Genomic DNA, 17868 nt, shown 5'->3' on the forward strand with positions numbered 1-17868 from the left:
CTTTGTTTAAAGCAGCCATGACATTATACGAAAAAGGGTCGATCTGACTATGATGAATTTGCTTGTTGTGCAACAGTTTGCGTATGAAGGGAAATTTTTGAAACATGCAAAATATATTGGTGCCGATTTTGTGAAGTAAATTGAGGCTAAATATTTCAATGCGTTGGCAGTTTTCACACATGACGTTGGTGTTAGCTTGTTCTGATTTTCATTTCGTTTTCATTATCTATGCTTTGTAACCTGGGAACTATCATCTGTATTTCGTGATTTTTACGTATCAAATCAAACAGAGACTTCGGTAAATCAAACTGTTAACCTGCGCAAATAAAGCAAAATCTGATGTATAAAAAAAGTACTGAAATACAATTCATTCTATCGGTAATTCGGCAGTATCTTTTGCGTAATGGTAGATTAATGCAATAGGTTTTGTTGAGATGCTCGGCGTTTTCTCGAGTTATTCAGTTTAAATAGAGTTTGATATCGCTGACGGAAATATGTAGGTATATACATGTATATATATGATTCATTTCGAAAAAATAAATTGTGTTCCTTATTTGTTATAGTGCATGTTTCTTGTGTTTAATTGTTTACAATTTCTATTTACTAACCATATTTGAGTGTTAAGATTCGAATTATAAGCAAGATACAGAGATTTGCTCACAATTCTATGTTTGTACACAGATCTTAAAAACTAAAGATTAAAAAAGTAAAAAGTTTGTCAATATTTATTAAGAAAATTTTCATAGTCTGTTCTTCCAGAAACCAACTTTAACAACTAAGGCGAGAGAAATTTAATTTTTAGTTTTACGGATTTTTTTGTAAAAAATTTGGGTCGGAGGAGGGAAAATAAAAAAAATAAAAAACTGGGGGCAAACTTTTATTAATCAAAATTACATATTATTTGCTTGAACTTATAATATTAAGTTTAATTTGTCCACTATCCATTGTGTACTTTGTGTTTGTTTCAAGATCATTGGTATTAACCTTACTAAACTTGTTCAGGATGACATATTTTCTTTGCTTTTCATAAAAACTTTTAACCTAAGCCAAACCATGGATGGCTGACCTCCATCTTAAATACTCCATGTTATAGAGACGCTTATACTTGATTTTAAAAGCTCCCTTTGTCAAACGTTTTGCAGATTTCAAATAAAATAAAGTAATTTTAAAACCAAGATCGGTCAAACTTGAAAATTCCGGAAAAATTTCCGAAGATACGAATTTTTTTTCATTATTTTTTTTTTTACAAAATCGGAAAAATTGGGTCGGCGGATCCGTAAAACTAAAAATTAAATTTCTCTCGCCTAATTGTATTGTAAACTTAACCTTTTTTCGTCATTATTACTCCTAATGTACATGTGATCCTGGACTGTGCTTATGTACATTTGTATAAACTGATTTTGAACCTCAAATACCAGTGAACTGGTCTTGAGTGAATAAAAGAATTGAAAATCTTAGACCATTCTTTTTTTTCCATTTTAAATGCTGAATAGGAAATACCAAGTTAAAAATCTTAAGCTGAATGTAATAAACTCATGTGAACAAAATATGACTCAAACCTAGGCGAACTGTGAGCTCTGTATCTTGCTTATAACTCTACGATTAACGCTGAAATTTTGGTTGAACATTAGAAATTCTATATGAATTAGAGTATGTTAAATACTTGTAAAAACCAAATAAAAGAATGGTATTCTGTATATACCTACTCTCTGGGGCCCCCTCTTTATAAAATAAATAATGTGAAATTTACATCAATTTTGATAGTTTTTCAACACAAGTAAATAAATACGACACCTTTAAAACAGTTTCCATAGTTCTGACACATTTCTGTTGCGGGGATAAAGTAATTATCGTATTCCTAAGAAAATATCACAGCGGAAAATTATCCTGGTTTGTACGCGAGGTAAATAACAGTCATTTAATTATGATGGAGAAGACAAATTAAATTTTTGAATGTTTTAAATTTGAGGAATTGAGCACATTGAGGAACAATTTTCTTCTTCACGTCTATACATGTAGTATTTTTTAAATAAAATACAATAACTATTATATATTTTTTTAGAAATACAATAACTAGTAAGTAGTTGATGAAAAAAATGTACCTATATGCTCTCATATATTTTTGATCGCTTTACAAAGGGGGGGGGGGGGGGGGGGGCAGAACGAATATATATAGGGAATTGGAAGTTAACAACTTAACATTGTACACCTACCAAATGTTTAGTTTTATATCTTGCGTAGGATTTTCTTATTCTGGTAAAAAATAGTCTCTCATGAAGATACAATGTCAAAGATTACGTGTATGCAAAAATAAGTGTAAAATTCGAATACTTGACAATATTTATTTTTTGTTATTCTACCGAGAGACCATATGGCACAATATCTTTTGAACGCCCATTGTTGCTCAGGTGAGCGATGTGGCCCCATGGGCCTCTTGTTTGTCAATAACTTGTAAAGGAATAAAAATTTCTAATGCATTATTGAAGCAAAGTTGTAAAGAAATTAATTCCGAATCCTTCCGTAGTATTCAATTTAATGTTTTCGTAATTTATAGTCAGTATTTGCCGAAACAATTGTTGTCAGTTCGGTCCATTTTTGTGGGGGTGCGCACGTTTAGGAGGTTATGAAAGGGCTTCTTGTAATGCACTAACTGATACATGCAGCGCGCAAAGATAATTCCACATAAAATTCCCAAACGTTTTTATTCATATGGACATTTTCATTTCATAAAGATGAAGCTCTTTGACCTTATTTTTGTTGTTTGTTTCATAACTGTGCCCCTTTCTATATTTAGATGTATTAAGAGACTTGGGTAACCGATTGATAGTAGAGTCGCTAGCTGTATTCAGGCCGTCGCCCAGACGACAGTGCATGTGCTTGTAGAGCTGGACGTACACATGTTTAACGCCCCACTGTTTTACTGTACATAACGGAGACATTTTGAATTGTTTCAGTACTGGGAAATGTGTAAATAAAATGGTTCCATTGCATGGTAATTAAACTCAACTTTTCTACAATATGTATACACGGCCGTCATATAAAGCACAATGTGTATTACTGACATGACAAATGTACGCTTGCAATTTAAACGAACACGGGGTTGCTCCCGATAGAACATTTCTTTTAAAGCAAGACAAAATACTGATTTACGATGGAGATAATATTATCATCGTGGAGATGATTTTAAAATGTGAACTTAATATTCGTATACGATAATATTTGAATCCAAAGCCGCTAATTTTAAGTTACGGTTATCAGGGATATTAATTATGACTTGCCCCGCGTTTCACGTTTATTATTTGCAAAACATCTACAAACGAAAATACCAAACAACCTTCAGCAGCAATTTATAAATTATTTATTACATACACAATTCTAAAGAGGTAATTAAATAAATTTTATAAATGCTTTATAATTGTACTCGCTATCTTCCATGGAAAAAAGTGGCATGGAAAAAATGTTGTTCAATGTTTATCAAATACGCTGTAGCCTTACCAATCGAAAATAATTAACAAACTGTATATAGATAGATTGACACATTAACAAACATTCAGACCCACAATGTGTTGGTTTTTTTTTTTACAAGTTCTATAAAATGTAGACTCAATGACTGAATTCTTTACCGTTTTCCCTCTGGGTTATTTTGAATCACGTGTGTACGTTATGTGTACAAATAGATTAATAGCCTTATAGATAAACACTTAAAGTGTTTAATTTTTAAAAGAAATTGTGTACATGCAAAGCAATGCAATGCTAGGGCAATTAAATTCGAACAATGTATATGGTGAGGGTCGGACTGATACTGGTTCTGCTTGTTCTACAAATAGCGAATGTAAGACGAAGTATTGGGGTGTTATATTTTAAACAAATATAAGTACAGCTTACTCCACTTATATTGAAATCGCTTATTTTGAAATTCCGCTTATTTTGAAATAGAAATAAATCCCCAGTTTTAGCCTCTCATATTCTTTGCATTAAATTAACGGTTATAATGAAATCGGCTATTTTGAAATATCGCTTATATTGAAGACACTGATCGGTCCCCAGAGGTGATAATGAGTTGTTTTCATAACGGTTATATTAAAGTACTCCCTGACGGCTGTCGTCACGGTTGGTGACAGTAATTATGCCTGACTAACCCGTTGATAAACAAAGGTATGAATTGATAAGTTCTCACCTTATGTGTTTTTATACTTCTTTTAAAAATAAAATTTATTCGCTGTTGAATTCTTTGTTTTTACGTGTACGAACATATTGAGGCTAGACGTAATATGGAAACCCCACAGAAAAAACCCCCGTATATTTGGACACTATAATTACGAACTAGTAAGGCTATTGATAAAAGGACAAAGCCTATAATCGAAATAGCTAAGGATTTTGAGATTAACCCAAGTACACTTACGATGATATACAAGCAGTGTTCAGCAGTATTTGAAGCGTTTGAGTCTAATGATTTCTCTTTAAAACGTAAAAAAATGGGATTAAGCATTTTGATGAGGTTAAAGATTATAATAAAATGAAACTTACAAAACTTACTGATAATTAAATTAAACTTTTAAGGACTAATATTCCATGTAATCTGTTCAGTATAGTAGATAAACGATGACAAAATAATTTGCTCGGGTTTGTTCTTCTTTATTTAGATCGGGATTGAACTTTTAAAAAATGGCGGCTTCACGTCCATCGATTTCGCATATATTGAATTACGGATATATTGAAATAATTTGCATGGCCCCCAGAATTTCAATATATCCGGAGTAGGCTGTATTGCTTTCTTAAAAGCTTGCATTAATAAACAAAGTATTTTATTGGAAGCATTATTAGTTACCTTAGCTGCATATATGTAGCTCTCGGTCTGGATCCCGGAAAAAATGACTACCATCCGAAATTTTTCATACAAGGGCTAACATTACCTTTTAAAATACATTTTAGAATTTACCGCTGTTGATAAATTCATTAAAAAGACGCGCAGGTTCAGGTGGTAATATCTCGTTTGATATGGGATTTATGACGTCTATTTATATTGTTTTCATTAAAATAATTTCATTATTTCAAGCTTGTGGGTGGAATGAAAACAGTTTCACATGTTATATGACATAAAGATTAACAATATTCAAGGTTTTCCCTCAATTTCAAGCAATGATAAGAAGGTCTCTCAAAATAAGAAAATAGACGCAAAGTAAACTGCATTCACGGTATATGGTCACATTATTATACTTTCATGTTAAATACTGAAATCTGATTGGTTTAGACGCAGTTGGTAATCCGTTCTATTACCCTTAGCGTTAGCAACACACTTGGCAACGGGTAACACAACGAATTGTTACATGCGCGTAAATTATGCGCATACGGTTTGCCATAGAATTCACTTCATTTCTATATAAAAGCAGTAAAATTTTCTTAAAAAATAAGACATTCAGTATAATAAAACAAATAGTGCCTGTTTGGGAGGGTAACTGTTGAAATTGACACCCCTCGAAAACCATTGTCAACCTCCGCTTCGCGTCGGTTGACAATGGTTTTCTTGGGGTGTCAATTTCAACAGTTACCCTCCCAAACAGGCACTATTTATATATTATTGTATGATGTGTCTCAAATGTTCCTTTTTTGGACTCGTCTACTATAACTGCGAAAAATTAATGAATGAGACATTCTGGCGCGGAGTCTTGTAAATAAAATTTCCATTGGTCAGAATTGATTCTTTCGTGAGGGTCAGTGTAGGTATAAAAACCAATTTAATCGTTCAAAAATTTGAATTGTTAACAATGATACAATGTATATCAGATGGAATGTTTTAGAACGATTTATAAATCCATAATACAGTCATTTGTAATCGGTTGACGTGTGAGCATGATTGTGTATTTAGTAGGCGGGCATCCTTACACCCTATAAGATAGAGAAAATAAAACCCCCTGGCATTTTAGTTCTTCCAGTTAACTTTCCAGACTGCATGTTATAATGAATTAATGATTTTTTTTGTTAATAATAATTTAACATCAATTATAAATTAACAATGCACACTCTAGTACGCTAGTACACAATCTTGTTGCGATGACAACCCCCCTCCCCCCTCCCCCCCCCCCCCCCCCCCCCCCCAGTCATGATACCTATTTCTAAATTAGGATTACACATGTGCTTGCATGTGGCAGAAGACAAGCTGGAACTTACAGCGTGTAACTGTTAAATGAACTATAAGTTACCGATATCATCTCTTTGGAAATGTATTTCTCCTTAGTAATTACGTGTAGAAAATGATACATGTAATTGTGAAAACCATAGAGGAATGCATGCATGATCTGCGCATAATAACTGCTTGATACAATATTTCTTTTTTCCAACATGCTTTAAGTCTATGATAATAAGAAAATATATGCTTGATTTCATATCGGAAAATATGCTTGACTTCATATCGGAAAATTCAGGCACGTAGAATCGGGGGCCTGCCCCCCTCCCCACTTTTTCTCGCAGCAACTATTTTTTTTTAAATTTACATTAAAAAAAATTGAATTATCATGGAGTTGCCCCCCCCCCCCCCCCCCCCCCCCACTATTTTGGGAGTATTGAAAAGAATGGTATGAAAATCATGAAATTAGGATTGAAATTGAAGTTTTAGATATACTAAGCCCCCCCCCCCCCCCACGGATATATACTAAAAGATTTGACATTGGTGCTTGCGTTTGATAAAAATGCGTGTAAAATGTTTGCCAATGGTCTTTTTACCTTCATACCGGGCATAACCACAGTCCCACTCTGTGAATAAAATGCGGCGAATCAAACTATAGACAATGTGTTAAGATCTGTATATGCTTATAAACATGTAGTATAATACTTTGTTTCTTTTACTTAGTGTTTATACATCTAATATTGTACCATGGTCAGCTATCAACTTTTTGTATTACGTCACAAGTATGACGCAGCTACGACGCAAGACCTAATCGTTGCTTGCAACGAGCTCGTCTCTAGTTTTTTTAGTATTTTACTCTCGATATCTTGAATACTCGGATATCTCAAAGTATTTAAACAGTCCCATCTAGTTCAAGATAACGAAATTTGACTGTAGCATTTCTAATAACACTGTTTTAAGATTGAGTTGGATAAACTTCATGCATGTGCATGTATATACATTCACATATAATTTTCAAAAAGCCCAAGTCATTTATTCTTGGTATTTTGAGCCTCTTTAACGGGTTTAAATAATAAATACATAATAAAAATGACAGATATGGGAGCTAAAAATAATGAAGTGAAAACTATTTGTAAATATAATTATTTATATTCTGCATTATATCATTTACATGAGAATTTACAAACTTAAGAGCATTTATTTCATGAGTTCTCATAAACTTAATAAAATATTTCAGAGAATTGTCATAGTGCAAACAGTTTACATTTGAATGTCTATTGGCAGAAAACTGCTTCTGCTCAATTAAATATTACATTAGTTTACATCAGTTGTTTTGCATTGACAATGTAAAACATTTTAAGAATGAACATATATACATTGTATACAGCAAAACTTGTCAAATTCGGATTTTGTGTACTAGGAAACATGCCTATAACACCTTTAGTGCATTGTCAATTTTTATTTCAGTTGTTTTAAATATCCAATAAAGAATTTGTAATCTAGCCAATTTCTATGGATTAAGTGATATGTCATGGTGTGTTATTTTGTGTAAATATGTTTAAGAGTTTACTCCTGCCAGATGACAAGTAATTAGTGAGGGTCAGTCTGCTCATATGTCATGGTGTGTAATTTTGAGTAACGTGTTTTAGAGTTAACTCATGCCAGATGACAATTAATTAGCGAGGGTCAGTCTGCTCTCCTAATTATCCCCAATTAGTCAATGTAATTGTTCTGAGTAATTATAATGAGTTCTGTGCCTCACTTTCATTAATTATCTTTTAGAATATAAATACAGTTAGAAATTTATTCAATTTCAGTCAGAAACTTTCGACCGCTACCTCATGTTGCTTATGTCTTCATACTGACCATCTAGTTGACTGTCCACCAGTCTGTCAGTAAGACTAAGCAACATCGAGCTAAATTTCAATCTGACTCATTTCGGCCGCTACCTCATGTTGCTTATGTCTCCATACTGACTATCTAGTTGACTGTCCATCAGTCTGTCAGTAAGACTAAGCAACATCGAGCTAAATTTCAGTCAGACACTTTCGGCCACTATCTCATGTTGCTTATGTCTTCACACTGACTATCTAGTTGACTGTCCACCAGTCCGTCAGTAGACTAAGCAACATTGAGCTAAATTCAAACCTGACTCATTTGGCTTTTTTAAGAAATAATTATTTTTATCCTGTTCTATTTTGACTTTATTTTATTTGATTATTGTTGATATTTTATAAGTTAATTAAAATCACTTGATCAATAAATTGTGAAACCTGCCTTCGAGTTATAGCTCTATGCATATTCGACTTAGAGGTCAATTTAAGCCTATTGACTAGGCTGACCCCCTGTCTCTTGGGTTGGGCCTATACAAGTTAATTCCCCTTATTCTATAGTGCCCTTTCCCCTCGGTGACAGATGTCCTGATTAGACAAGTTTTACTGTATTCAGAATTGCACTAAATCAGTTGTACAGCAAGTGTATATTAATTGCTGAAAAATCAACTTTGGAAGTTCCTCTAAATACTTGTATAAACACACTTAGTATAATGCATCTATTAGTATACAATTATTACATGTATGGAGTAGTACTATGAAATACGTACAAATACTGTAAATGTATTTCAACATAATTTTATACTTAATCACTTTCAGATTCACTTATAGTTTTTGATGTATCTGTACTATAATTGTCACTGGACATGCTGGATTCACTTGAACTTTCAATGTCTAATTCAGATTTATAAATATGATACATAGTTCTAAAGGACTCGCAATTTACTTCATTTACTTCATGACAGTCACATTGCATATCGCAAACATCACAGCACAAATGTTTAACTAAATCAGCACTTGGAACAGAATTGTAAGATTCTAACAGTTTTTTCCTGCGACATGTTTCAGTATTTTTTTTGCATAATCTAACATGTCAATATCTAACTTACGTAAATGTCTACTACTGTAAATAAGTAATTCATAAGACTGAGTGCCATCCCTACCAGCACGTCCTAACTGTTGTATGAAGCCATCTAAATCTTTGGGTGGTCCATAATGAATAATATTATTAACACTTTTGTAGTTCACCCCCATTCCTGCAGCACTGGTTGCAATAAGTACCCTAATATGTCCATCTTTATTTTCCATATCCTCTCTTATTTCATCTTTCACCTGATCAGTTGTACAAGAATGGAACATTTCAATATAATTAATACATTCATTTAAGCTTACTTTAAAAGCAAAATACACATCTGCACACAATTTTATGCTCGGACAAAAGATAATATGTCGTGGGCATTCACCACCCTGATCCATGACCATGTCAATCAGCCAAGAAAAGGTCACACTGATTTTTTCATTCACCTTTATCTTTTCAACAAAAAGTTTAATGTTTTCTCTGTCAGGACTATCCACAATTTCATGGAAGTTCACGAGTGTAAGCTTCTTTCTCAGCTTTCTCCTACTTGCTCTGCTGGCCGTTGCTGTGATGACAAGTGCTGGACATGCTATCAGGGACCTGATTTCACCAAGTCTACCAAACCATTCCCGAAATGGCTCACTTTTTCCAGAACTTTCACCCCTGTAATAAGTTTAAAGATTATAAAGAAATTCAAGGATTTATGAGAACACTGTTTCTATATAAAGGAATGAATTTCTCAAATCACCATAAAATTATTTAAATTTCCCCTCTTCAAAATCCTAGATAAGAGGAATTGAGTCTATCGTAAATTATTTATGTTTATACTTTTCAAAAAATAAAATTCATAATAAAATCAATCATGCTAGAGGTAATTATTATTACACGTACCAGTTGATAACCATGTGTGCTTCATCTACCACAAATAGTTTGAAACTTGAAGATTCAATGAGCATGCTCCTCCACATGTCATCTGATAGTACAGCCTCAGGGGATGTGTACACATATGTTGTTTTGCCTGCTTTTATGGATTCCTTATCACATTCCTTGTGAATGTAATCTGCATGCAACCCCAGTGACCTCAGATAGGAAACCTTAAAAAAAAATAGTGTAGCTGGTGAAAATTTTCCAATCAATATACACAATTTTTACTCCTTATCAAACTGGGATTTATTTCAAAAATCTGGATATAATGGATTGTTTAATGTTTTATACATGTAATACAAGGGTGGATCCAGCAATTTTGGCATAAAGGAGGGGGTCTAGACCCCCTCCTTTATGCCAAAATTGCTGGATCCACTCAAATATCCACTCAAAGATAAACTCTCTACAACAGTAAGCAGTCATTATGTATCATCTGTAAAAATGGATTATTCACTGATAAATTATGCCAATTTTTTAAATATAAATTGAACAATGAAGAAATTAAGCGTCAAATATAGGGTCTAGTAATGACAATTTGATCATGATGTCTGAGACCTTCGTTTTTGTCAATGAATTTACATGTTTCTTAGAATTAAAATAAATAATGAAACTATAATATATCACATCTTTCTTTTTCAAAATTAAAGATGCCACATTTATATAGGTGTTTGAATATTCATGAATGTTCATGAAGACTGTGTTTTAATTAATAATATTTTGAGATTTATAAACATTTTTAAAACATATAATGTTCTGAATGCTAAACTATGTTATGAAAGTATTTGAAATTAAATACATTTCCTAAATTAGATCTTCATGAAAATTCATGAATGTTCAATACCTAGAACCATTGAATACCAGGTATTTCATGTATTCTTGTATACTGAATTTCATAATTTGTTCATGAATTGCATTTTAAAAATATGTGAGGAACATGTAGTTAGCAATATTTTTAGATGTATGAAGAAATAATTGAGAAATTGTGCACTTATTTGTGTTCAATAAATATACATTTTTTCGCTGGATTGCACTGTAGCTCTATTAAAGGTTTTCTACCACAATTCTGCATGTACATGTAGCTCTGAAGAACAGAGGTAAGCATTGTGGCCCATGGGCCTCTAGTTACTTATCACTTGAAATGTTATCTGTCATAGTTAATAGGTGTGTGATATGTACTTTATTTCAATAAAATACATTCCTCTCTTTGAAATTTTAGAAACGAACGATGATTCTCCAGGCGGGAAAAGAATAACAGAGGTCAAGCAAGCATTACCAGAAAATATACTGTCACAAGCAATAGCACAAACAATTGTGTTTTCCCTACTTCAAAAGCAGAAACACCCTGAATTTTTACACCACATGATTCCAAATATTGTTATTTCCCCAGAAAAGCTTGAAATTATGATGTATGATTCAGATAATGATGTTTTACTTTGCAGCAATCCAATTCATTTATTCAATTTAGACCTCCCAGAAAACAGAACTCTCATTGATGAGACTGTTGTTATTATTTGGATGGTTTTACACTACAGAATATTTGGTACTGGATTAAATAAGGCAACGCCTTATTTACTTGAAAGATGTAAATCAAATTTTACGCAACTTGTTGCAAGTAAATGGGATATCTATTCAAAATCCTTAAAGAGCTGTGTTCCTGGTTTCCCTTCAGTACAAAAGTGGCCATTAGGTGAATTAATTCAGTGTGGCGAAACACTTAAATTTGAGTCAGATGACTTTTAAGATCTGAATTTTTACAAAATGAAGGTTTGTCAGCTTGCCCGTGTTGCATTGGGTAACATTTTCATTCAGATTTCCATCTTGGGATAACAGTAGCTGAAAGCACTGTTAACCTTATTTCCTAAGATCTACCAAGCACTAAAGATACCAGTACATGGAACACCCCCCCCCCCCCCCCCCCACCCCCAAACTCCCATCCCTTTAATAAAAATGCAGGAAAGCAAAATAAAGATATAACAGAGTTTGAATCTGTAAATACTAATTCATACATCTATCACTATGCTCAGTGAATAAATCTTCTCTTAAGTCTATATCTGTGGATTGATTATATAGAAATCCAAACCCTTCACATGTAAAAATTAATCATACAAATGAAATACATGTGTGTGTGTGTGTGAGGGAGGGGGAGTATAGATCATGATGAATTGTTTACTTTTGTGATAAAATTTTGGAGCATCTATTCATGATCAGAATAATAAAATGAAAAATTATATTCCCCAAACATAGTTTGAGAACATTAATGGACTTCTGGTATTTGGGTTGGGCTCTTTTGTTTAAATATAGCAAGAATGTATTAGTGCTTTGAAAATTTCTTGGCCCTTGAAGTAATCAAAATAAATTCAATAATATTAATGTAAATAATTTGTGTAAATATGCATTTTCTCTGCTCTCTGCTCTTTGGTTTCTAGGAGGTAAGCAGAGTATATCATTGTAATAAGTGATGCAAACTAGTTATTCCCCTTTTCGTGACTGTGTTAATATAATTGTGTTAATAAAAGAAGTCCCTGTATAAATATAATATTGTAAAAATATCCCAAAATTGGAAGAGGAAAAATACCAGACATTATTTAAAGATGAATAGAGAACAATACATGGCAAAATCTGCATCGCATCCCATATCAACCCGAGACTCCAATATCAGCCCGAGGGCCGAATGCCAGAGGGCTGATATTGGTCGAGGGTTGATATGGGATGTGATACAGATTTTGACATGTATTGTTGTTTTTATTATATATTTGAATTTAGAAAGCTAGTTTTCATTTTTCACATCGAAAAAACTTACAAGCGTATTATCACTATCTTCAACCACACATTTTCGACGTTCATATGTATTATGACATCATCTATACTAAATTGTTTTGCCTCGGACTAGAATGTCGCGACGTCATTGGATGAAACGCGTCACGTGACTGCCTTACAAATTTCTTTAGAAGGCAAGCGTTAAAATTTATAGGGCAACATGGCGGACGTAACGTTATTTGAGCTGATTTTTTACACAAACGTTTGTTTACATATCAAACTTTAGGTCCTCGACAGAACAAAACACTTATTAGGTTTGTTACTGACTTCTATGGACTTTACCGACCCCACAAATTTCTTTAAACAGTCGGTAACAAACCTAATAAGTAATAATATTTAGATCATGACGTCATAGTTTCGACTTCAGATATGCACAGAAAAGAGAATAAGATCCGAGGTTATCCGAATAAAAAGTATAAAGGTGTTCCGGATAGGTGTTATATCGGGAGTGATAAAGGATGAAGTAAAGGGTAATAACACCGGGTGTGTGATAAAGGCGTGTGCCACTGTTCATATCAGGGGTGCAAAAACCCTGTATCTTATACAAAGTATATAATAAAGTCTAATATTTGAGCTGAAAAAAGTAAAAAAAATTGATTGAAACAGGTCCCCAAAATGATGAAACATGCTAACCATTATGCTATTGAGGATCATTGCTTTGTATGAAAAAAGATAAATGTCTATATTATGGGTTAATTTGAAATATATTTTTAATTTATCATTCTGATTAGAGTTTTTATAAATTTTAAAAAATAACAGAAAAGTTATGATACACACACAAGTTTTTAAAAAAAACTTTTAAAATTATTTCCGGTGACCAGCAGAAGGTGCAACCCACACACCAAATGTTTTCAACACACATCTACATATGAAAGTTTCAGACTCCTATCTTCAACACTTTCATTGGGTAAATGGAATTGAAGTTTGTGAAAATGAAAGGCCATGCTTTCTCTCAAGGGGAGATAATTAGAATTTATTGAAAATTTGTTGATATTTTTCAAAAATCTTCTTCTCAAAAATCATTTGGCCAGAAAAGCTGAAACTTGTGTTGAAGCATCCTTAGATAGTGTAGATTCAAGTTTGTTCAAATCATGGTCCCTTGGGATAAGGTGGGGCCACAATGGGGGGTCGAAGTTTTACATGGGAATATTATAAAAATCTTCTTCTCAGAAATCAATAAGCCAGGAAAGCTGTAACTTGTGTGGAAGCATCCTCAGGTAGTGTAGATTCAAATTAGGTCAAATCATGACCCGCAGGAGTAGATAACGTCCACAATGGGGGGGGGGGGGGGGGGGGATGGGCAAACTTTTACATATTAGGAATATATAGAGTAAATCTTTTTAAAATCTTCTTCTCAGAAATTAATTCATCAGGAAAGCTGAAACTTATGTGGAAGCATCCTCAGGTAATGTAGATTTAAAGTTGTGAAAATCATGAACCCCAGGGATAGGTTGGGGGTACAAAGGGGGGGGGGGACTTTGACATAGGAATATCTAGAGTAACTCTATAAAAATCTTCTTCTCAGAAACTAATCAGGCAGGAAACCTGAAACTTGTGTGGAAGCATCTTCATGCCATAATCCTCGGGGCAGAGTGGGGTCACAACTGGGGGGGGGGGGGGGGAATTTACATAGGAATATGAATAGAGAATGTTTTAAAATTTAATTTAAATACATGTATAAACAATATTTTATTATGCAATATATCACATAAATGGATGGGATAGCAGTCATTGCCTATATAAATCCTCTCCGAGAATTTTTTAAAATATCTTTTTTCTAACCTCTTGCCTAGAAAAGCTTTAACTTTACTGAAAGCAACCTCAGATAATGTAGAAATAAAAATCTTGAGGAGTAGGGTGGGGCCACATTGGGGATCTAATTTTACAAAGGGAAATATTTTAATTATTCACAAAACTGAAATCTTATGATATATGGTTTTACTTATATGCAAGCATTTTGACATATTGTTGATTCTTTAAAATTGTATATTTACATTCCACATATTTTCTTCTTGTCAAATGTGTTTAAAGCTACGGCAGTTATAACACTGTAATGCACACAGGTTTCTCAAAGGTTAAAATGACGAGTTTTATTATGATGTCACAAACGTTGAACGCTGTAAACTGCAATGTCATAAGCAAAAATCAAAGTTCAAATTGTTTAGACTTTGGCCCATGGACAATTCTTGGGCCTCACAAGGGGTTCAGAGTTTGATCCCATATATAAACAATTGTTTAGGATCTTATTAACAATTTTTTAGGATCTTTTTGAGAACTGCAATGCTCAATAGGTAATATGACTATAAAATCATCCTGTTAGAAAAAGGACTTGATTATAAACATAAGAATATCCAGGGTAAAAAAAATGGACTCTTACTTATACAGGATCTACATGTATTATAATACATTGTCCATCTAGTTTGTATTATGACTCCATTAAGCTGATCTTATCATATCTATTGTTGCTCAGGTGAGTGATGTGGCCCATGGGCCTCTTATTTGGATAATTTGTCACTTCATGACAAAAGTGGTCATTTTGAAAAATCAAAATTGTTGCACATCTGGATTTCTGATATGTTTTATTAAACTGTCTGAGTCATCGAAAAATGCTATGATAATATAGGTCTAGCAGTGTGTGTTATTGACTTATGTTTAGGACAACAAAATACTGGTAATGAGAAATAGAAAAGTGAAAACCCTTTGATATACCTTTAAAATTGCTTCCTATTTAAATCAATGCTGAAAAGTCCAACATTTCGGTTGTTTTTACTTAGTAGTCCATTGAAAATTGATGATTGATCATAAAGAGATATATAGAACCTATTGACGAGATTTTGAATAGCTTATTTGCATTTGTTTACTTTTGAGAAAGACTTGAATGACTTTAGCCACAGTGCGGGTATTAAAGGAAATTTACATCTTGAAAGCCAGGACTAAACATGTATGCTAATTAAACAAGGGGCCCAACAGCCTTAACAGTCACCTGAGGCGGAGTTTAATACAGTATAATTTGTTTAATCTGGATTATGAGTACTCTGGAATTTTCTCTACTTCGGCTTTAAATTTTAGTCCCATGCTTTTCTTTAAAAAATATATTACCAAACATTCTGTTTAGTTCAGATACTGTCTAATCTGTAGTCTGAATGGCCATAAAGGTCCTAACTGCTCATAATTAACAGTCATTATTTTCTCTAATCTGGCCACACAATATTATCTGAGGTCGTTCAATGCAATTAACACCTCTGGTGGTAAATGTGCTAATGTATGCTTTCATAAGTGACATGATATACTGAAATAGGGCGGTGACAGTCAGCCCACTTGAATAAATATAAAGTTTAGTTACAAGTAAATAAATAAAAAAAAATGTGTGCTAATGTAATTTGATTTAAATGCCATATCTCACAACAGAACGTAAAATTGGCACATTCTTTACATACTAATAGTTATATAAATCGGAATTGAAACTAAAACATCTGATTTCAAAATGTCACTCGAACACTGAAGGGAAGACGTAAATGTATGCATAAAAGTGTAAATGTTTATTTGATAATTATTGAATAATAAAAAACCTGGGTCTGGTTATGTTGAATGCAGATATACTTTTGACTTGCAAAACCCATGCTCAAATATTAGACTTTATCTTTAATTCTGCTACATCAAAGAGATGCCGCATAAAGTTATTCTCCAATATACCACGAACGTCATCAATAAATTATCAGACCTTAAACACATGCCAAACTCGAGTCGATCATGAGTTTTAAGTTAAAAACTGCTCTTTATAAAAAAAAATACATTGATAACAAGGGTTAGTGTTTTTTACAGCGATGTGTATTACCTTTAATGTTCATTTCAAGGAGCTGGTTGCAGCTGTTCCAAGACCCTCCCCCAACACATTTTCACTGCTTGTTTCCGATATGCATTCTGAAGCAGCCATTACTAACAAAACCTTTGGGGAACAGCCGTCTCTACCAATCAGATTCATCTCACTTGAAAATATAACCTTCTTACTCTCTCTATAGATAAACCGATCGACTAATAATGGGATCTGTTAGTAGAATAGAAATAAAGTTCTTGTTATCGTGTTCGCCTCGGCTTTTATATTTCTAAACAACATTTCTCTACATCGGAGATTATTCTGCAACATTCTTTATTTTTTAAATGTCTGGTATTTTTTCCTTCCAGTTTTGGGATATTTTAATAATATCACATTTAATATTGTTTGAAGTATGAAGGTGTTACACAAACGTAACAAATGTATTGTTATACTTCTCTGACTCTGAAAAGAGGAACAGAATTTCTTATTGTTGCCATGGCGAAAGGGTTTCTACTTTATTCACTTATCTTCTTCCTCAGTGCAAACTCAGCAAAATGGAGCATCCATTTATTTTAATTTTTAAAGAACGAAGACTTTATATCCCTTGCCAGAATCAATGAAATTTATAAAGATTAACTTATTGTTTTTGTTTTTTTATTGTGTGTAACCTAGAACAATAATGTCAAAATATAGTAAATGAAATATGACTATATGTGTCTCAAACTAGAGAAATGAATTCCTCAAATGATGGTTATATATAATATATACATATGCATTCAAATTATCTCAATGGATATGATTTAAATCATGAAATAACTTTAAATAATCTCCTTTATTGAAACATATTGTGTACATTACAGTTGCTTTAAAATATATTTTTGTGATAGTTTAATTGATGTGTTGAAATTACTCAAATGTTATGCTGTAATATATGTATAAATCATAAATAAAGAGAATGAGATTAAAATTCATGTGTTATGTGTCATCAGCTGCAGAGTCATTTAATGCGTGTACAAACTCTACATTATACTGCAGACCAACTTTGATTCGCGACGACTTTATTTTGCAACTAACTTCAGAAAAAACGATTCGCGACGACTAATGTTCGCGACCAAGCCTGATTGAGATCAATGTTGTTATAAAATAACATACGACAAGGACGTACTGGTTAACGGCGAGAAATATTCGCGGAGACGAGGCTTTCGCTTACCTCGCGAAAAATTCTCACTCGCGAATGAAAGTTGGTTTACAGTAATCTCTAGAATAAACTGAAGCATGT

The 17868-nt window shown here is 33.0% G+C and overlaps 1 protein-coding gene across 2 annotated transcripts in view; it reads left to right on the forward strand.

Moving 5' to 3' along the window:
- The window catches only part of LOC117684913 (uncharacterized), a 65528-nt gene that overhangs the window by 31356 nt on the left and 16304 nt on the right, over positions 1 to 17868 (forward strand). Inside the window, exon 4 of one of the 2 annotated variants that reach the window (XM_066083801.1) lies at positions 11175 to 17556. The exons of the other annotated variant lie outside the window; for it this stretch is intronic. Within the exon in view, the coding sequence (XP_065939873.1) occupies positions 11175 to 11698 (524 nt within the window). The 3' untranslated portion in view covers positions 11699 to 17556. Of the gene's footprint in view, positions 1 to 11174; positions 17557 to 17868 lie in introns of those variants that run through there. 2 annotated transcript variants of the gene reach the window in all.

The sequence above is a fragment of the Magallana gigas genome, chromosome 5, assembly GCF_963853765.1.
Source record: "Magallana gigas chromosome 5, xbMagGiga1.1, whole genome shotgun sequence".
NCBI classification, from domain to species: Eukaryota; Metazoa; Mollusca; class Bivalvia; order Ostreida; family Ostreidae; genus Magallana; species Magallana gigas.